The sequence below is a fragment of the Vulpes vulpes genome, chromosome 15, assembly GCF_048418805.1.
Source record: "Vulpes vulpes isolate BD-2025 chromosome 15, VulVul3, whole genome shotgun sequence".
Lineage (NCBI taxonomy): Eukaryota > Metazoa > Chordata > Mammalia > Carnivora > Canidae > Vulpes > Vulpes vulpes.
In genome coordinates, this window is record NC_132794.1 from 60,538,248 (window position 1) to 60,560,031 (window position 21,784).

General features: G+C 34.8%; 2 protein-coding genes across 2 annotated transcripts in view; one reads left to right on the forward strand and one right to left on the reverse strand.

Annotated features, from left to right (window-relative positions):
* The window catches only part of PIGB (phosphatidylinositol glycan anchor biosynthesis class B), a 35,509-nt gene extending 21,140 nt beyond the window's left edge, over positions 1-14,369 (forward strand). Inside the window, exons 7-12 of the mRNA XM_072738586.1 lie at positions 2,308-2,359; positions 3,432-3,643; positions 4,249-4,313; positions 11,098-11,311; positions 13,277-13,457; positions 14,000-14,369. Coding sequence (XP_072594687.1) covers positions 2,308-2,359; positions 3,432-3,643; positions 4,249-4,313; positions 11,098-11,311; positions 13,277-13,457; positions 14,000-14,137 — 862 coding nt within the window. The 3' untranslated portion in view covers positions 14,138-14,369. The remainder of the gene's footprint in view (positions 1-2,307; positions 2,360-3,431; positions 3,644-4,248; positions 4,314-11,097; positions 11,312-13,276; positions 13,458-13,999) is intronic.
* CCPG1 (cell cycle progression 1) overlaps positions 14,360-21,784 on the reverse strand; it is a 38,987-nt gene continuing 31,562 nt past the window's right edge. The window contains exons 8-9 of the mRNA XM_025995584.2: positions 17,413-18,818; positions 14,360-15,124 (exon numbers count right to left, since the gene is read on the reverse strand). Coding sequence (XP_025851369.1) covers positions 14,935-15,124; positions 17,413-18,818 — 1,596 coding nt within the window. The 3' untranslated portion in view covers positions 14,360-14,934. The remainder of the gene's footprint in view (positions 15,125-17,412; positions 18,819-21,784) is intronic.

Below are 21,784 nucleotides of genomic sequence, written 5' to 3' on the forward strand. Positions count from 1 at the left end.
CCATGTTCATGGATGGAAGACTCAATATTTTAAAGATATCATCTCTCCCCAAACTGTGATATGTATATTCAGTGCAATTCCAATTAAAGCCCAGTATGGGTGTGTAAGTGTATGAACTGATAAAGCTGATTTAAAAATTTTAGGCTGAAAAAAATAAAATAAAATAAAATAAAAATTTTAGGCTGAATGCAAAATACCAATATTAACTAAAAGAATCATAGAAATATTGGATGGCTTACACTACAAGATATTAAGATTTCTTACAAAGTTACAGTAATTATGACTACTTAGAATCAGTGCAAGGTAAAACAAATAGAATGGTGGGACACAACAGTCCAGCAATAGGCCCAGACAAAAAGTCACTCATTTATGATAACAGCAATAAGGTAATAGAGTAGAGAGAGGATAGTCTTTTTAATAAATATATAATTAGCTAAATATCTATATGGGAAAAAAATTAATATTGACCCCTACTTGCCACCATCAGCAAAAAAATAAATAATAATCCAGGGAATTATAGACCTTACTGTAAAGGTAAAAGAGTTGCACTTCTTTAAGATATGATAGAATATCTTCATGACCTTGAGGCTGGCAAAGATTTCCTAAATAGAATATAGTATTAACTATAAAGGAAAAGATAGATACACTTGAATACATTAAAGTTCAAGACTTTTTATCTATAAGATTCACACCAGAAGACATTTGCAGTATAAAGCACAACACCAAGAAAAAACTTCTATCAATTATATACAGAACTCATACAAATCTGTAAGAAAAAGATAATAGAAAATTGATTAAAAGACCTGAACAGGTACTTCAAAAGATATTTAAATGGCTAAGAAGTATAAAGGTACTCACCTCATTAGCCACCAAGGAAATGTAAATTAAACCCACCATGACATGCTAGTATACATCTACCCAAATGTCCTAAAAGGATATAGAGGCCTTATATATTCCTGTAGGAATATAAATTGATATAACCACTTTGGAAAACAGTAAGAATTTGCTAAAACTGACTGTACTTACACTGTGGGGCCCAGTAATTCAACCCTAGGTATATACTAGGCAGAAATGTGTGTGTGTGTGTGTGTGTGTGTATATATATATATATATATATATATATATATATATGGGAAACAAAAGGTGCATAGAAGAATTTTCATTGCACTGTTCATAAGAGCTAAAAAAGTTAAGCAGTGTCCATCAACAGAATAAATACATTGTGGTATATTAATTCAGTGGAATACTATATAGTAGTATAAATGAATGAATTACTGCAATGTATAAAAAATGTAGTGAAATCTCAAAAACATGATTGAAAGGAACTGGAAAGGAGTCTACAGTGTGATTTCATTTTTGTAAAACTCAGTAAAAGGTAAAACATCCACAGTATCCTAAGTCAGGATTGTGGTCACCTTTGGGAAGAGAGTGGAGATTGACTGGTTGGAAAGACAGAAGAGCCTTTTGAAGTGCTGCTAATGCTCTCTATCCTGGTCTATATGACAGTTACACAACTGTGTCCATATAGTGATGATTCATGAAGGCTTATAGTGTTCTTTTCTGTGTACATGTTTATGGTAGGCAGCCTCTGAGATGGCTCCCACTAATCCCATCATCTTGATATTCACACCTTTTTCTTGTATCCTCTGCCTCCCCTCCCCTGAGCTGGTGCTGGACATTTTGACTTAATTCTAACAAACAGAAATGTGGCAGAAGGGATGTCACTTCCAAGATTGGGTTATTAAAGGACTGTGGCATCTATGTCAGATGCCCATCTTACTCTCTCTTTGCTGGCTCACCCTGGGGGATGCCAGTCTCCATGTCAGGAGGTGGTCTTAAAAAAAAGAAAAGGTCATGTTTGGAAGACTGAGCCCTCCCAACAGCCATGTTGAGTGAGCTTGGAAGGAGATTTCCCCACCAGAACCAGTTAAGCCTTTAGATGAAACTCTAGCACCAGCCAACATTTTAACAATTCAGAAGAAGCTTTGACCCAGAGACACCAAGCTCAGTTCCACTTGGATTCTTGACCCATGATTAACAATGAGGTATTAAATGTGCATAGTTTTAAGTTGCCAATTTTTTTTTTGTGCAACGATAATACAGTGTTTATTACTTTTAGAAACTTCCTTAAATACAGCTTCTATCAGTGAAAGATCTTTCAATGTGTAAATGCATATTCAGTTGGAAAAACTGTAAAGGATTTTTACGGTGACTCTTGATGCCAAGCATTTTCAAAGCTGTATGCCAATATTGAATTTTCAGTAAGTAAGTTCAGAATGTAAATCACTCTTCTATTTTGTTTTTCAGGTTTGTCACTTTAACTTTGTCTCTGATAATTGATCGTATTTTTTTTGGTCAAGTAAGTTAAAATATATTAAGCTAACAACTATTCTTAATCTAACCATTTATTACACTAAAAACTCAACCTGACTTATTAATCAATGAGTATTTGGGAACACAGGCAAATAACTTTTTAAAAATATTAGGGATGTGTTAAAAAAAAAACTATTGGCATTTGCCTTTCATTCAATTTGCTGTTTTCCATAAAATAGAATTGCGTATTCCTAGTTGCAGTTAAAATGATTCTATTTTATGGCATTGTTGTCAAGTTTGCATAATTTAGTCAGGTTTGTAACAATAAAGATTAAATTTTTAAATAATTTTAATTGGCCTCAAGTTAATCATCCAGAACTTCAAACAATCAGAATACTCTTCTTCAAGCATTTTATTTGCATTTTATTTCACATTTTAATGTCACGACTGTTGGTAACGGTGTATAGTTGTTTTTAAGTTCCCTGATTTTAAGTCACTTAGGGGCTTTGGAATCAGATTACCACAATTTGAAACCTAGTGCCCTCATTATTAGCTATGTGATCTTGGATAAGTTATGTACCTTTCTTGCCAGTTTCCTTAACTAGAAATAACTGGTACCTGTTTTATAAAGTTGAAGATTAGGTGAGATAATGCATGTAAATGCTTACACTAGTGCCTGGCAGACATGAGCATTTCCTGTTAACTGCTGTTATTGCTGTTATCTTGTGCTATAATTCAAAAGGTGATGTTTTCAAAACTTTATCTTAATGTGTGATATCATAAGGTACTAAAGTTTTTAACATGGGTAACATGCATACTCATGTAAAAAACTATCTTTGAGGATCTTATCTCTTATTGTATGTGTAATTTACATTGTTAAAATACATGTTTATTCATGCTTTCTTGAATTGCAGAAACCTAGATTTTTTTTATATATTAGCAGAACACATTATACTTAGAACATTAAAATGAATGATTTCATGTGGTCATTAATCAAAATTATTTAAAGCATTATTTGGTTTTTAGAGTTCATTCAAGATTCTGCCAAATTCCCTAATCCCAAAGATTCATACTTGGCACTAATACATTTCTATTTCTCTTTCTATCAACTATGCCAGTGGACCTTGGTTCAGTATAACTTTTTGAAATTTAACGTGCTGCAGAATTTGGGAACATTTTACGGTTCTCATCCATGGCATTGGTACTTCAGTCAAGGATTTCCGGCTGTCTTGGGTACTCACTTACCCTTCTTTATTCATGGCTGCTTTCTGGCCCCAAAGAGGTACCGAATACTTTTGGTAACTGTGCTGTGGACACTGCTAATTTATAGGTAAGATTTTATTTGTCCAAATCATTAAATTTTTTAATGTTACCAAGAATTTAAATTCTTAAAAAAAAATAAACAGTTTATCTTCTGCAAATGTATAAACTCCTATGATTTGTTAGTGGGGATTATTTAGCAGACAGAAAAGGTAATAATTAGGTTGATGCTCAGAACGAATACTTCTGATATGTACAGTTCGCTTCACAAGGAATACAATTTTTAAGAAGTTGAAAAACTGTATTTGGTTTTAAAAACTGAAACTACCACAATTTTGAGTATTGAAGGACCAGAGAAATTACATTTTTTAATGAAAATGTATATATATATCATTCCAAATTTTGAGTAATATGACTTAATTGGATTGGTAATAGAAATCTTCTTTAGAATGTAATTGTACTTTACAACTTCACATTGACATCAAATGTTAGGATTAGGATTACTTTTAACATATCATCACCTTATAACTAAAATATAATGAGACTACATCCTGAATCATGAAATTCAGTCTCAGTATTTAGAAAACTAGATTATATTTTCAATATATTTATTTCTCCAACTATCATGTAATATGGAAAAATAATATTTTCTCTTAATATCTTTTTTTATTATAGCATGTTGAGCCACAAAGAATTCAGGTTTATCTATCCAGTTTTACCATTTTGTATGGTGTTTTGTGGTAAGTATTTTTGTTTAACAGAAAAAGTTGAGAAATAGACAATATAGAAATAGGACGATAAATTTTCCTTAGACACTAAAATACTTTTCAATTACTAAATGAGAAATGCTTCTTAATTACAAGCTATATTACTGCAGTATTCCTTTTGCAGCCCAAATATACTTTTTTCTGTGTCCTATAATGTGATATAAAAACATAAGGATTTAATATCCAAAGGACCTTTGGGTGGTGATGTTTCTGGCTAGTAGGAATCTTTCATTATAAAGTTAAGGAAATTTGTCTATTTTAGAATAGCATTTTAAGTTTATGATTAAACTATGAAATTCTTCAGTCCACAAATATATTTATAGCTGTTGAGACTTTTTAATGCTTCTTCATACCCATCTGCCTCCTTTAAGACTCATTCTAATGCATATGCAGTTTTTAAAGTGATCCCCATGCCTGATTTTATTTTTGGCCTTTTCTCCATTTTTCCTCTGGGTCTTTTGCAGTAATTTTTTTACATGTGACTTCTACAAAGTCTTATATTACTCAGCTCTGGAAAATGTGAATTTTTACATTGGTTGGTTTGGGAAAACTGTGAATTGAAACTTTATTAACTTCGGGCTAATAACAGTCATAATAAATGACTGTTGGCTTCCCTCAAATATTAATCACTTAAAAAAAAATCACGGGACTGAGGAGGGAAGAAATAAGTATATAACTGAGACTGGAAGCTGGGAAAAACTAGAGTTAATGGTATCAAACTTTTTATACTTAAAAACAAACACAAAAAAAAACAGAGTTAAGCAGCCACCTTTGGCCAAGTATACATCATCTACAAATCTCAGATGTATGTACTCTCTCCAATTGATATACAAACATTATATAAGAACACATATATAATTGATGTATGTATGTACACACACCCATATACATCTAAATATTTGATACATCCGAAGCACTGAAACTAAAGTTCATTTTTGCCACTACTTTATAGTCTCACTTCATATACAGATGCAGGCACAAAATATAGGCATCTAACAGCTATTTGGCAAGTCCTAAGAATAGTGGGCCCATTCACCCAAGCAAACCTGCAAATCTGTACATGAATCACTGTTCAGACTTAAAATTTTTCTTTACAACCACCTGAATTGGAATTAGAGTTATAATTAAATCGTTTGGTTTCTGCCCAGATGTGTTGCCATACTGGAGGACAAATATTTGTGTGTTGTTTTGATAGTTTAGGAACTTGGTTTCATTCCATTTTTATAATTTGAGGTTTTCTAGCAATCCACTTCTGTGCCATGTCTTTATAGTGTTTTAGAGAAAGACTAGGTTTTCTGAATCCTCAATCTCAGTCCAAAAGAATGAATCTTAAGTGGCAGGTTCCTGGTAACCTGTTTCCAATCCCAAAGACTGAGATAAAATGTTGATGAGGGTTGAAGATGATCCCTAATGAACAAGAATCAGCCTTTGTTCCGTCCTTTGTCCACTCACAAGGATCTTTAAAGGACTGAGAACTAGCAAAACCCCTCATCTCAGAGGATGTGATGCCTCCTCTGGACACATATACCTAAGGTCCTTGAATTGAACCTGAAGATTCTAATTCCTAGGAGACTTGTTCTCCCACTAAGTCAGCAGTGAGCTCACCTGGACATCAGTCTTTGGATGATCAGGAACAGCATCAGACAGGTGTCCTCTTGGAGTTGTTTTAAATGGCTCGTAGGTCTTTTCTAACTACATAAAATCTTGAGTTTTACTGTACCTCCAATCTTTTTATTATTTTGTGACCAATTGTAACCTGATTTTTATATAAACATGACAACTCTAAATCAGCAATTGCTGTGCGACAACCACCTTAAGACATCATGGCTTAAAACTTTATTATTGTCTGTGGTTTGGCTCACTGTCACTTCCACCACAGTGTCTTGGACAAAGCAAGTCACAAAGCCAGGCCAGATTCAAGAGAGAAGCTTCCAGCTCAGGTAGGGATTAGACACACAAAGATAACTGCAGCCATGTTTTCAAACTACAGTAACTTCTCTTGCCTCACCTGAATTTCCCTCAGCTCTATCCAGAATTGGACTAACTCTGGAAAACACACCTTCTGTAACTGGCTCTGATCCTTAGTGAACTGTATAATCTTGTGCCTCCATTTCCTTATCTGTAAAGGAAGGTGCCATTGGTCTAATAACATTGAAATTTTTAGTTGAATCTCTTGTCATTTGAGGTTTCCAACACCTGCTACTAATTCTAGGTTGGGTATCTGCTTCATCTGTTTTACCACAGAAGCCAATACAGACTTGCTTGTCTCTGATTAGAACACTTTCTCCATAAGCTAATTGTCTTATCAAAACTGCACATACATGTTTCAAAAGCCATTCCGTTAACTTGTTTTAAAAAACAATGGTTCTCTGCCCTCCTTCCCCATTCCTCTCCTCAGGGACATTTACAGTCTTTCAGGTGGTTATTTGGATATTTATCTCTTGACATAAAATGCTGAGAATGCCTTTCACCATCTTTGGTTTTGGCACTACTTAGGACTTCTATGAAAATAGTTTTATTTCCTTAGCAAAGTAGCAATGTAAAATTCTTCCGATACCTCTGTGCCCAATATTCTCCTTATTGTTCTTAATAAAGCCTCTCTTGAAAAAAAGATAAAAATTAAAAAATAAAGTCTCTTTCCCAGGCCCATTCTCCTGTATTTTCCATCACAGAATTAAACCACTCTTTGTTTCTTTCATGCAAACACTGAATTTAAGTTAACCAAACAGCTTTCCCAGAGGAACATCTCTGGTTAGTAGAACTTGGTCGAGATCTTTTTCTTGGGCGTTTAGATCAGATTTTCTGTTTATTTTTGCCAAAACATGGATGCATCCTTCCTCCCCTGTGTTTGATGAGATCAGCAGTGTACAGCCCTTAACTTCTCCATTACAATGAACCTTACCTTGGTAAGAAGGAACTGGTATCATTGCTTAAGAATACAGATTGTAACACTTAAATATCCGTAACTTAAAAAATAACTGTATATCAAGATAAATCATAGGATGATTAGGAGATATGGCTGAGTAAAGAACGAACCAACTCATACAGGGCCTTCTTACATACTCAAGTTTTTAGATTTTATCCTGAAGAGTAGTCAGCTGGGACATAATGGACTTACAACTTTTAATATTAGTCTGATGATAGTGATTAAGAGTCCAATATGCTTATTATAAACTCATGGTACAAAAAGAAAAAAACCCTATAGTGCCATCCTCTAATCATCTAACTCCATTTCCCAGAGATAATTATCAGTCTTATAAATTCTTACAACTTCTTTTATGTATCTTTTTGTTGGCATAAATAACAGGAGCAAATTCAATATTCTGGGATGTTATTTAGCCCTGAGTTAGAGTTACTATGGTAGCAGGCCCTTATTCACTACTCACTTTCCACAGTTTTCAGTAACCTGCGGTCAGCCGCGGTCGAGAAGCAGATGATCCCCTTTCTGACCTAGCTTCAGGTCAGTAGTAGCCTAACGCTATGTCACAATGCCTGCGTCATTCACCGTACTTCATTTCATCACATAGGCATTTTACCATCTCACATCATCACAAGGAAGATGGCTACAGTACAGTAAGAAATTTTGTGACCACATCCATATAACTTTCATTACAGTGTACTGTTACAATTACTGTATTTTACTAATGTTATTAACCTTGTACCATGCCTAATTTGTAAGTTAAACTTCATCACAGGAGTATAGGAAAAGAGTAAGGGTTCTGTACTATCGGCAGTTTTAGGCATCCACGGAGGGGTCTTGGAATGGATCCCCCACAGAGAAGGGGGGAACTACTGTTCAGACAGTAAGTTTTTATTCTCATGGAAATTACATGAGAGGCTGAAGGATTTCTGTAAGTGGTTTACAGAAGAAAGCTTGTATTTGCAGAGTCTTCAAGTAATTGGCAGAGGGAGTTTCACATTTCAGGTTAGGTAATGCTTACGTTACATTGTGCTATCCATCCCATTCTGAAGCTAGCTCATTTTAGGGTGGATCTTTTCAGTGAGAAGGGTGTGTGCATATGATTTGTACATACAATTACACAGACTTACTGGATGGCAGCTACTAGGATCGTGTTACCTTACGTGAATACTGAAGAAACCATACTGCTTCCCTGTAAGAAAACCATGAATCTTAAGCTTCTCTTGTGGTGCAGACTAAGCACTGCAGCTGTAATGTATTTCCAGCTCTCCATTGAACAACTCCAGTTTTTGAAATGCCCTTGGTAATGTTCAGTGTCAGATAGTTTGAGAACCCTGGGAGTATTTAAATTCAAGTCTATTCAACTGTTTCTTCTTCCCTTCTCTTCCCAGCATTTTCTATATATTTTTTCCCCAAATAGGGAGATTCAGTTCTCTATGAAAGGATCCATCCTAATATCACCACAAAGAAAATATAAGCATTACCTAATTTAAGACTCTTCTCTTTACTGAAGCTGCTGGAAATACAAGCACATTTTCTTCCAGCATTCTACCCACAATGCCTTTTTTACAGCATTCACCACCATGTACTCCAGTTTTATTATCACCCATTCTATTATGTCCCTAATGCCAGCTTCTTAAAAGCTTTCAAGGAGTATTTAGTGAGTGAACAAACTATTGATGAGTGAACATTTCATAATGCCCACGTTATGCTTCATTTGAATATTCCTGAGGGTAAGTTGTCTTCTAAAATGCCTTGCTAAGGGTAGGCTTTAATGTAGCTTTTTATAATATGAGGCCACTAAGTATATTTAGCTTTTACTTCTCTACCCAACAAAGCATAGCTCCTAAGCTTGCTGGCCTATTAGTTCTGTGACTGCAACTATTACAAATAAGAGAACTTCTGGAATCCTACTTCAGTTTAATAAAGTTATTTCTAGTTCTCAAACTTTCAGTAGGTTCCACATTTTACCACTGCAAACATAAATCTAGATATGTTTTAATGTAGGTTTAGTTTTCTTGATCTTATCATTTTTTAATCACACTACTTTTTAGAATATGCTTTGCCTAATCAGCTAGTTCAAGTAGTAGTAAGAGTGAGGGATACATGACATTCCAACTAATAGAATGAATTATAGGTAACCTAAAACATTTCATAGAGGAACAAAATTGAGCATCTAAGATTCCTTGACCAAATTTGGTTCAGCTATCAAATAAGTGGCAGGTATCAGAGATCTTGGAATAACTTCATCTTGAAATAGATGAAGTTATTTTATTATTTTTCCTTTTTTTTTAAAGATTTTATTTATTCATGAGACACACAGAGAGAAAGGCAAAGACATAGGCAGAGGGAGAAGCAGGCTCCCTGTGGGGAGCCCGATGCAGGACTTGATCCCAGAACCCTGGGATCACAATCTGAGCCGAAGGCTGACACTTAATCACTGAGCCACCCAGGCATGCCTATTTTATTTTCAATTGTTAGATGTTATTTATGTACAATATATTATTTATAATCTTCAAAGTGATGAAAACAGATAAAATCTGTAAAGGCACCTTACCTAATTAAGATACATCTAACTGTACAACAAAATGTACCTTCAGTTTTTCTTAAACTGAATGTTAATACTGTTTTTTTTTTTTAATTTATAGAAATGGTTAAGTTGCAAAAATGAGTGCCTTCAGCTAATGTGAAAAGTACCAGATGTGATTCAAGTAAATTACAGGTCTTCATTTACTTGTTTTTGAACAGCCCTTCTGAGGCCAACTTTATGTTAGTGTCTTTAAATGGCAACTGCTGAAATTAATTTTATTCATGTTCAATTATTGTCAGTGATTGAGCCAAGCTAAGACAGCTGATAGCAGTCAATTAGGTGATGATCATGGAAAACAGTGCCTTGTCCCCAGCAGGAATTAGTGCTAAAATTGCAGGCAAGCCACAGACTGGATCCTGGATACCCAAATTCCAAAAGAACAATTATCTAATTCCATGGAGACAGTACATGTGGAGTATGAACAAAATGTCAAGTTCATTAATAAGCTTATTCTTTTCCATTGCAAAGGTCTTTTCTTTTATGGGTACTTTCAAAAGATCCTATGTGCTTATTATGTGGGACTATTGCTGGGGAATAGGACTATAGGAAGGGACAGGGGACTTTTAATTTACTTTATTTGTTCTGCTCGGTTTTCTGCTACATGCAAGAATTACTTTTACAAATTAAAAAAAAAATTGTTCAGCATCTCAGAGTTGCCCAACACTGTAGTGAAAGATAAGACATACTTTTTCAGAAAAAGATATTCATGCCACCATACACATAGTAACTACTGAAAATCTCCCAGTGGTGTATTTTTTAAGAGGACACACTGCCACACATCCTCCAGAATTACAGACTTATATGTACACAATCCATTGCTAGTGTTTGGGAGATTAAAGAGGAGAGATAGGTAAATGAACTTCTGTGTAACAGGACAAGCACTGGACAAGATACTGTTGGAAAAGTTACTGTTTCCCCATTTGCAGATGGGGGAAATAATGCTCAGCAAAGTAAAACAATTTGTGCCAGAGTTAGAATTCAAATCTGGGTCTGCTGGAATCCCTAGCCATAGTTTTCACTATCCCTCCTTTTTTCTAGAAAAAGCTAAAGACCTGAGGACAATGAAAGTGAATAGTTGGAGAAATTATAAAGATGACCTACTGCTTATTTCTTGTTTTTCCATGACACCATTTCAGTCTGTGCTACTTCCATTAAAAATTACAAATGTATTTGCAGTTAACATTGGCTTAGCTATCCTAAAACAAGAATGGCCAGTATTACAGTTCAACATGTCTATCTTCATACAGGGTACTCACTAAACCACCTGAAAACATGGAAGAAACCAGCTCTCAGTTTCCTATTTTTATCGAATATGCTCCTCGCCCTCTATACTGGTTTAGTTCATCAACGAGGTACTCTTGATGTCATGACTCATATTCAAGAACTCTGTTACAATAATCGCAATAAATCTTCAGCTTCAGTATTTATCATGATGCCTTGCCATTCTACTCCTTATTATAGGTAATAAAAGTTGTTCCACTATGTGCTATTAAGAAAATGAAACTGACTACTTTAAAATTCCTTTCAGATTCCTGAATTTAATTAACTGTTCAAATGACGAAGAAATCTGAAACTTCCACTCATATATATATTCTTTGAATTTTAAAAGCCATTTGAACTATGTCAATGAAAATCATATATATCACTTTTAAATACTGTGTTAATTTAAAAATGTGAATGACTTACATTTAAATGATCCACTTTAAATGTCATAAAATATTTTATAAGTTATTTGAAGGTACCCTTAATAAAAGAAATTGTTATCATTGAACTTCCTACAGATCTTTGTAATACATCTTAAATTCTTATAATTTTGAATTTATCTCAAAACACTAGATTCTAATCCAGATTTAAATACTGGACTGCTGCCCTGGTCTTAAACCAGTTTTTTTTTTTTTTTTTTTTTTTTTTTTTAGGTTTTTTTTTTTTTAATCTCTTTTTTTATATTAGTTATTTTACCTGTAAAAATTAGGAAATTCAATTAGATACTATTCTAATGCTTGAATTAAGTATTTCTGAGAAATACATCACTAAAACTACCTTAACTATGCAGGACATTTAAAAAGAAATCCATTTGGTCCAATGCTTCCAAATTGCCCAATAACAGTATGAGGGTAAACCAACCATTTTCCTTTAAAAAGTTCTACACCTACTTAACCTGACTTTAATCGATCTGAAGTTGATTTTCCATGTGCACAGTCAACTAAATATCAAAGCTAATGTCATTTTAAAATAATTTAACACTTTTGCAATACTCTATCTTGGTCATTAATGCCAATCACTAATACACAATTTGGAAAAGTTGGGACTGCTGGCAAAAGCCACAGGATATATTTAATACCCAAATATCCCTTCAAATTGTGAGGTTCAACTACTATGTAAAAAGAACTGAGAGTGGTACATTCACTGTCCCTCCATGTTCACATTAGCAGTAACACTGCTGAGAATAGGAATTCTAGAGCCATCCAGATAGTCTCCATACATGGTTGTAGTTGTTGATGTCTTAGGTTTAGGCTGTAAGTAGTTCACCAAGTTCTCATCTTATGGTTTTTCAAACTGCACAATGGAGGAAAAAAATTCTCTAATGCTTACTTTGCAGTAGAAGACTTGCAGCTTTTTCTCAGCTTGGTTTTTTTTTTTTTTTTTTTTTTTTTTTCCTGAAGCAAGAGCTTCCTCTTCTAAATCATACAAGTCAAAGTATTAGGGCTTGTGTAAATTTACCTTGAATGCAGTTCATAAATAACATAAACCTCTATCATGTATTTATTCTTCCTGTGGCAGTTACAAACATGGCTTTTTCAGGGCCCAAGTGACTGCGTTAAGTTGTCATAATTCATCAGTCTTTTTTGCATGTATTCTAGTCTATGCCACAATAAAACCATTACTTATTTGGATTTTAATCAGAGAACATATGTTGCTCCCTTTTACTAAATCTTAAATAGAGGAACAACAAAAAAAGAAACACACACACACACACACACACAGGAACAACTTATTTAAGGATGTGATCCATCCCTTTTCAGAGCAGAAAGGGAAGAGAACAGGAATCCCTTCTGGTTCATGAAGTTTTCTACCTTGCCAATTAAGCCTATAGGGAATTTTACTCTCTTATTAACAAGTCATTCAGCTCATCCCAAAGGCCCCTTCCATTCTTGGAAAAGCATACTAATGTTAGAGAGAATATGGAGTCTCCCACACTGCTATCTCACCTTGAAATGAAGTTTCATGCTTTAATCTGGATGTGAAAAGTTATGTTGCTGCTGCACAGGGGAAAGTACATTAAAGGCTGGCTTGGCTTCTTCACCTTCAAGGGACCTGGTTTAGATTCAGACTTCACATTTTATCATGTGAACATGACAGACCTGGAGACTAACTGGAAAACTTTGACCTTTTTAACTTAACTATATGGTAACTTTCTCTTTACAGCCATGTCCACTACCCACTTCCCATGAGATTTCTACAGTGTCCCCCAGACCTGACTGGAAAGAGTCAGTACCTTGATGAAGCAGATATATTCTACCTAAATCCCTTAAACTGGCTATATAAAGAGTTTCACAATGATTCAGCATTGCCTACTCACTTGATCATCTTCAGCATTTTAGAGGAGGTAAGGAAATATGAAAAAAGGGAAAACTCACTATTTCGCCTCTAGTTTAGCTCTCAGGTAAATAGACAGCATAGCTTTTTTATGGTCCCTTTCGACTCCCATTATTTTGTAATTGGTTCTTTTCCCTGGTCAAAATCCATCTCAGTTCTGTAACTGTCAAAATATATGTTACTTACCAGGAGTAAATTCTTTTATTAATAAATTATATTGTTTTGGGGTACCTGGGTGGCACAGTCAGTTAAAGTGTTTGATTCTTGGTTTTTGGCTTAGGTTGGGATCTCAAGATTGCGATCTCAGAGTCATGAGATTGAGCCCCGAGTCAGGCTCTGTGTTCAGCATGGAGCTGCTTGAGATTCTCTTCCCACCCCTGCTCTGTACCTCCCTACCCACTTGTGCTACCTTTCACTCTCTAAAATTAATTTTAAAAAGAAAATACAGTTTTATTTAAACAAGTGGTAGAGGCGCCAATCAGGTCATTCTAAAATTTTTGAAACCAGACTCAACAAAATGTAGCCTTTATTTAAACATTTATTTACTTATAGGAAATAAGTGCTTTCCTAATTGCAAGCAACTATGAGAGAACTGCTGTGTTCTTCCACACTCACTTGCCAGAAGGTCGAACTGGAAGTCACATATATGTCTACGAACGGAAATTAAAAGGGACACTCAACAGAAGATGAAATTCTGAATTGTGTTTAAATCTTTCCTGAAGAAATAGACATTGTTGGGTAACAAATATTCAGATGCTGCATAAATATGCCTGTAAGCACTGAGTAAGATTCATGGATCTAGAAAAAAAACTACTGAACTGCTTTACCAAATATCACTACTGAGGAAATGTATGAAAAATATCACAAAGTATAAAATATATTAATACAAATGCCAGATTTTAAATAAAGACCTTTAGTTTTCCTCATGGTGTAGTTTTATTGTTTCTTCCACAATATTCAGATGTGCAAGAAATATCACAAGAGAACAAGTCAGCAAGCTCATAAGAAGGCAGCAAATTCTTCACAAGTCAACGGGCTCTTGAACCCACAAAAAGACAAGAAGCAGGTGTAAGATTATAAAATGTTAAAGATGAAATTCCATCATAATGTACTTTTTTCAAGCTCTACTGCAAACTTAACACAATTATCAGTGTTAATTACACTTTGTCATATGATTTGAGCTTGATTTAAGCTCATACACTGAAAGGAAGACTCATTTCATGCACAAAATCTGTTGCATGCCCGGCTTCCTTAAAACTACAGTTGAACATTTCCAGAGCCAAAAAAATTCAGCAAAGCTAAACTACAGGAAAATGCAAGTTAGTAAGCTTTTGCTTGATGCTTCTGAGTAATAAAGTCATCAAACTGATACTTAGAAATGATAGAAAGACATTATCTTGATAATTTCATTTTAGTTTCAACACCAAACATTGTAGAAAGCATCCATGTTTCTGTTACTGTTTTCTAATTTAACTTAATCATGATCATCAGTATTTAGGGTCAAAAGGTAATTGCCCCAATTCTATTTCAAGATTTGCCATGTGTCTTCCATTAGTGCGACCATATTTATGCCATTTACCTTCCCTTTTATAAGGTTGTGGCTGAGGGTGCTTCTGCTCTTGTTTTCGATGCCTGGAGTTTTCAATATTTACCATACGTTGCTTTTTATCTGGTCGACTGAAAGCAGTAAACACATTTTTCATCTATGTTAGAGTTAAATTTAAACAAACAATTTTAATGTTTTTCTCCATTAATCTATTATCTGAACACTCTGAAAAAGGATGTTAGTCTGAAGTATAATCCTAACACAACCAATACCAAAAAGATTCAGTATTCCACTTTTATCCTACAGAAAAAATAGACAAGCATACTGTAGTGGCAAAAAGGGGAAATACTCAACAGATAAATAGAAATGTGACAATAAAATAATGAGATGTGTTTCCATTATTTCTCCTCTCATTCAAAAGCAACCCCTCCCCACTGGTTTCATTCCTCAGCTGGAATATATACATCTCTCACAAACTAAAGGAAGTCTCTTTTTCCTTTTCCTCTTATAGCCACAGCTAAGGTTCATAAGCAAGGTCTATGTTTACTGCTCTCCTGAAACTCCATATGATTAGGCTACTTCTGTCACTACCTCACTGGAACAGTCCAGAATGCCATTCACGGCCACCCAATTCCCCAACTAAGAAATCCAGTCTCTTGTTTAATGTTTAAAGCACTTGACACATATATATTCATTTCACTTGAGATGATATTTGGATTTTCATGCCACCACACTCCAGTATTCTTAGCCTTCTTTCTCTACAACCCTGTAGGTGTTAATGTGCCCCAGGAGTTTGATAAATACCCCAGCCTAGACTATCTACACACACAGAATCTGGGCGAGAAAGAGTCACAGAACTAATGGCCAACTAATTCTTTCTACTTGGCTGACAATAGGTACAAGGCACAGTTCTCATCTCCAATTCCTCTTACCCAAAACATCTGGTATCCCTTACCTTAGTGATACCACTATACAACTAGTGACCCAACCCAGAAATCTGGAATTGTTACTATCTACTTCTCTTTCACAAGAAATACCACCAATTTTACTTATGTTATTCAAATGTGTCTCCTTCCCACTCCTGTTACTCTAGTTCAGATACTCATCAGCTCACATCTATTTTTTTTCAAAGCCCACCGTCTAGCTTCACTCTTTGAAACCATTCCTCCAGGTTGTTGCCAGTGATCCAGAATGCAATGAAGCAAGTCCTTTAAAATAAAACGAGGTCCTTCAGATCTTCACAAAACTTCTGTATCTTCTTTTCATACCCTAGCACTACCCTACCTCCTAAAAGAGCCATGTCTTCACATCTCCAAATCTATGCAAATGAAGTTTTCCTTCAATGTAATGTCCTACTCTATCTGCTTAGCAAATTTTCATTTCTCCTTCAAAATCCAGTTTAAAGAAGTTCAGTTCAAACACTACCTCACTCCTGAAGCCTTCTCAAACATCTCTGGGCTAAGGCCACCATATGCAATGTACTTCCGTATCTCTTTCATTTCTTATATTTACCTAACTCTCCAAAAGCTTGTGAGCTCCTTGATGGCAAGAACTTTTCATGTTTTGTAAGGGCAGCCTCACAATGTTTTGCTCATTTCAGCACTAGATATTTAACGACTTAAGACACCAAAATCAGTCTCATTATTTTATAGACACATTACATTTATTCAAAAAGATATATATAACTAACTCAAAGATAAAAATAAAGCTAACATTTGAAGATTAGGTGAGTTTCATTTACAGAATATAAAGCTGATAAGCAATGGATAGTCATTTTTAGAAATATATGTAAAGCACACACATTGTTAACTTGTGGCTTCCTAAGTTTGCCTCTACCCTTATGAACAATAATTGTGTAGTAACTGTATTAGGTATCATAATTTAATTGGTAAATGGAATAGACAAATAAATGGGCCAATCCAAATTGTTTCATATGAGCTCTTCTGATTTCAGAGTGAAATCTGTAGAGTTCACCCTAGCTTCCCAAAATGAGTAAAAGACTAAAGGAAAATAATTTCACTTAAGGTGATTATCTTAAAAAAAAAAAGGTGATTATCTTTTCATAAACTAGAATGAAAAGAAACAAAAGAAGCTAAAATAGGGTTGCATAATCTTAATGTATTTTTAAGGCAGAAATTAAACCATTTGCTCAAGTCAAACTGATTATGTAAAATTTTCAGATCTTATAACTGAAAATTTATATAATCAGTTTGACATAGCTATTAACTTAAAATTTTATCTTTTGACTTAATTTATTCTAAGTTCTCTGGCAATAAAGGACTTTTACAAATAGCACTTTTATTTTTACAAAAAAACACTTTATGGATAGTAACATTCCAAGATGTTAAAATGATAAAAATGCCACCCAATCTATAAACGTTAAAAACTATTATAATAACATGGTGCTATGTAAACCGACCTGGGTCCATATGGAGGGGAAAGAGTGTGACCAAAGAAGTGTCTATATATAAATCCATCCAACTTCTCAAACACTCCATCATTATCTACTTGATATTCCTTCATGTCTTTAAGATAATCTTTAACATCATTAACAAAGTCAGTGAAGAGCTTCTGATCATGTATAAAGACACCATTTAGGAAAAACTTATTGATGAACTGATCAAGTTCTTTCCAATGATGAAAACTATCCAGTTTTTCTAATAAATACCTTTCAATTAACTGCCTAAATTCATCTATCTTTACAGGATTCAACACTTTCATATTAAAAAGGTTAATGGATTCTTGCTGAGCACATTCAAATACACCAGAACAAGACTTTCTGAAAGAATCATAATTTTCACTACAGTCATGCTCAGCACTGCATTTCTGTGAATTTGTATTTTTTCTAAATTCTTCAAAGTGAATTGGCTTTTCTTTCCTTCCTTCTTTTTGCATAGTAGGGCCTCTATTCTGGTTTTGTGTACGTGCCTTATACTGTGGGTGTATATATTCACTAAAGACTGTTGGTTTTTTAGTTGCTTCTTCTTTTGTGGCACCAAATCTTTTATTGCCCTTTTCATCAAAGATATTCTTGGTGGTATCTTTGAAATGCCTGAAAGTGGATTTAACTGAATCTGAAAATTTTTTCAGATTTTCTTTCACAGCTTCTTTAGCTTGTTTAATTTTTTCTTTATGATGCCTCACAAACTCCTTGGTAGAATTCTTCATGGCATCAAATGTTTCCTTAACTGAACCCAAAAATGTTTCCTTTGACTTATTTTTAGCCCTGTGGTTTCCTCTGCTCCCTTTCTTTTTTCCATCCATTTCTTGTTTTGCATTTTGATCTTTTGCTTCAATATACAGTCTTTCCCACAAATCAGAACGCTGCTGTTCGAAGTTTAGCTTCTGCTCCAGGTCCGTGAGTCTTTCCCGTAAGATTTCCATTTCCTTTTTGTCAGTCGCTACATTGGGAGAGTCTGGGTTGCCATAAGATTCACTAGAGCTTAACTGCTGGAGTTCCACCTTTAAAGCCATGGTTATTAGTCGTTCTCTCTCCAGTTCCCTCCTTAGCATCTTCGCTTCTGACAAAAGAGTCTCCTTCTGATTCAGGAAGCTGTGGGTCTTCAGCTTTTCTTCTTCCAGGTGCTGCTTAAGTTTCTGATTTTCTGAGATTAATTCAGTCCCTGTCCCTTTATCTTCCAATATCCTAATCTGTTCTCTCAGTTTCCTTAACTCTTCCTGTAATAAAGATAAGGCTTTTTCTTCCTTCTCCAGAGATATTCTTAAATACTGATTTTCTGTAGCAAGGTTCTTTTTCTGAGTTTCAAAGGACATCTTCTCTTCTTCAGTAAGGGCCCAGCATCTTGCAAGTTTTTCCTTTAATGCCTAATTTTTTTTGAAAGAAAAGAAAAATGTCAAATGCTTTATTTAAAAGTCCAATTTAAATCTTTAAGACATAACCCTATATAGAGTATCCTTTATACAGTATATAGATTTGTAGTGTATATTTATATATACATATATATGTATTTCAATACATAAAAATTAGAAAACACAAGGTTTATATGCAGGAAAATGGATAGCACAGAGCTACATCAAAATAGTAACAGCATGCTAGAAGAATTTAAATACTGGAAAAAATGAGAGCCTGATCCATCCCAGTAAGATTTCTAAAATAGAGCCAGGGGTAATTCTGATTAGTATTTATTAGTGATTACTGATTATTTCCCATAATCCTATGAAAGCCTGAATGGTTTCTAGGCCCACTTACAAGTCAAGAATAAAGGAGATCGGTTTTCTATCTTTTGACTACAGAACTCCAATCTCTCCTACTAATAAGTCTCCTAAAGAGAACTTAGGACTAAAGGCTTCTCTGACCCTTGGGTGAAGGAGATGATCTTCTATAAAAAGGAAAATTATAGCTAGAGATGATTTGAGGATTCAAAATAATTCTATTTATATTCTCTACACTCTTTAAAAGGAAAACATTTCAATAATCTTATTCCTATCTGAAAGATCTTCACTTTGTGCAAATTAACATCCCTAAATAAGTTCAGGTAAGTCCTCCAAGTTCTACCAGCACTTTAAAGAGCACTGAATCTTGGTAACATTTATAACTAATTTCTCTGATTTTAAATAATCTCCTGAAAAGACTATCACCAGATTAGCAATGTAAGCCGAGTCAGCACTCTTGATAGAGAGGAAACCATGTTCAATTAGATTTACAGAATTTTGCTGCAATTTCAAAGTAGCCTTAAATGATCTCTTTCAACATACATATCTGTAACCAACTTTCACTAAAACAGCAAGAAACTAAACATACTTAAACAGGTTAATGGTTACAGCATTACCCAGTTAAAATATCTTATGTATAAATCAGCAAATGATACTTACAACAAACAAACAAATGTCCTTTAGGACAATGACAGTATTTCCACTTGAAAAATAACTATCAGAAAGGGAGACAGAACATGAAAGACTCCTAACTCTGGGAAACAAACTAGGGGTGGTGGAAGGGGAGGTGGGCAGGGGGTGGGGGTGACAGGCACTGAGGTGGGCACTTAACGTGATGAGCACTGGGTGTTATTCTATATGTTGGCAAATTGAACACCAATAAAAAATTTATAAAAATAAATAAGTAAATAAACAAATAAATACATAAATAAGAAAAAAAGAAAAATAACTATCTGAAATAGATGGTTCACTATCTGGTTCATTAATCACCAAAGAACAAATTAAAATTTTAAATTTCATTATATTTAGAGGCACGTGGGTGACTCAGTCAGTTAAGCATCCAACTCTTGATTTAGGCTCATGATCTCAGGATCCTGAGATTGAGCCTTGAGTCAGGGCTGAGTGTGGAGCCTGTTTGGCAATCTCTCTCTTCCTTGCCCTGTGCCCCTCCCCCCTGCTCATGCTATTTCTCTCTCTAAAGAAATTGTTTTTAAAATGTCATTATAATCATTTCATCTGTGCTGCATGTGAGAGAAAACAAGTTTCATGTACCCATAGAAGTGGACCATGGGGTAGTACGGACTAATGTAACATTCATTACCTTTAAATGCAAAAGCACAAGGGCCACAGTGACTGATAGGTATATTCTGCATTCAGTAAACTCCATAATCTTGAATTAAGTGCCTGATAAGTAAATCCTGCGCAGGTCTCCCACCAAGATCTCTAAAATCCAAACCACACTTAATAGCTGGAGGTAAAATGCCTGCAAGAACTGACTCAATAAAGATTTTTTTTTTAAGATTTTATTTATTTACTCATGAGAGACACACACAGAGAGGCAGAGACACAGGCAGAGGGAGAAGCAGGCTCCATGCCGGGAGCCCGACGTGGGACTCGATCCTGGGTCTCCAGGATCACACCCTGGGCCACAAGCAGGCGCTAAACCACTGAGCCACCCAAGGATCCCTAAGACCCAGTAAAGATCCATGTAGGGTCAGTCTCCTAAAAGCCAACAACATCCAATGGAACCAGAAACCTTGGTGGTAAAGAAGAATATGCCTGTTCTTTTTATAACATCCTTTGATCAAGATAGGAAAAACTACACTATTTACAAACAACTTCAGTAGTCCCTGCTTAAAAGACAAAAATCCAGATGTCAAGTGAGATTCTGCCTTCTAAAGTAAGATAATCCTAACACTATAAGGGATACATAAATTGTGAAGGAAATCTAGAGGAATGGAATAAAAAAGGAAGAGTTTACTTTTCTACCCTGAGTTTTATCTACAAGCACCACACCCTTCTTATGAAGAACCAGATAGGAGACCAGCTATTACGCTGGTCCTCATAAACCCACAAAGGTATTAATGGACAGCACAGTCCTGCTGTGTTAGGTGAGTTTCAGTAGGCAAGTATAACACGCTCTCTTCCATCAGACCTAACAAGAAACCAAAGAAAAAGACTGGCTGATTATTTCCCTTGATCAAGAAAAGATCTTTGAGAGAAGCTACAAACTCTCCTTCTTCTCATGACTGAAAATGTTTGGCTAGTTCTGTGAAAATGTTAATAACAATTCTTTATATATATATTATTAATGATGTTAATTATAGTAATTTAGAAATAACATCTTTGAAGTCAAATGAATTCAGCTCCATCGATTGGTAGCCTTGGAAAAATTAACTTTCTTGAATCTCTTTCCCATCTATGAAATGAAGCTAATACCTGATTAATTCATAGGGCTACGGTGGGCAATAAGAGAAATTCTGTATGTGAGCTAATCATAGCAGTGACTAGGATAATCAACAATTATTACAATATTATTATTGACTCACTAATCTGCTTTGTACTTACATCTGAATAGTGCAATAATTATTAGCTAACAATGTTTTATAAACTTTGTT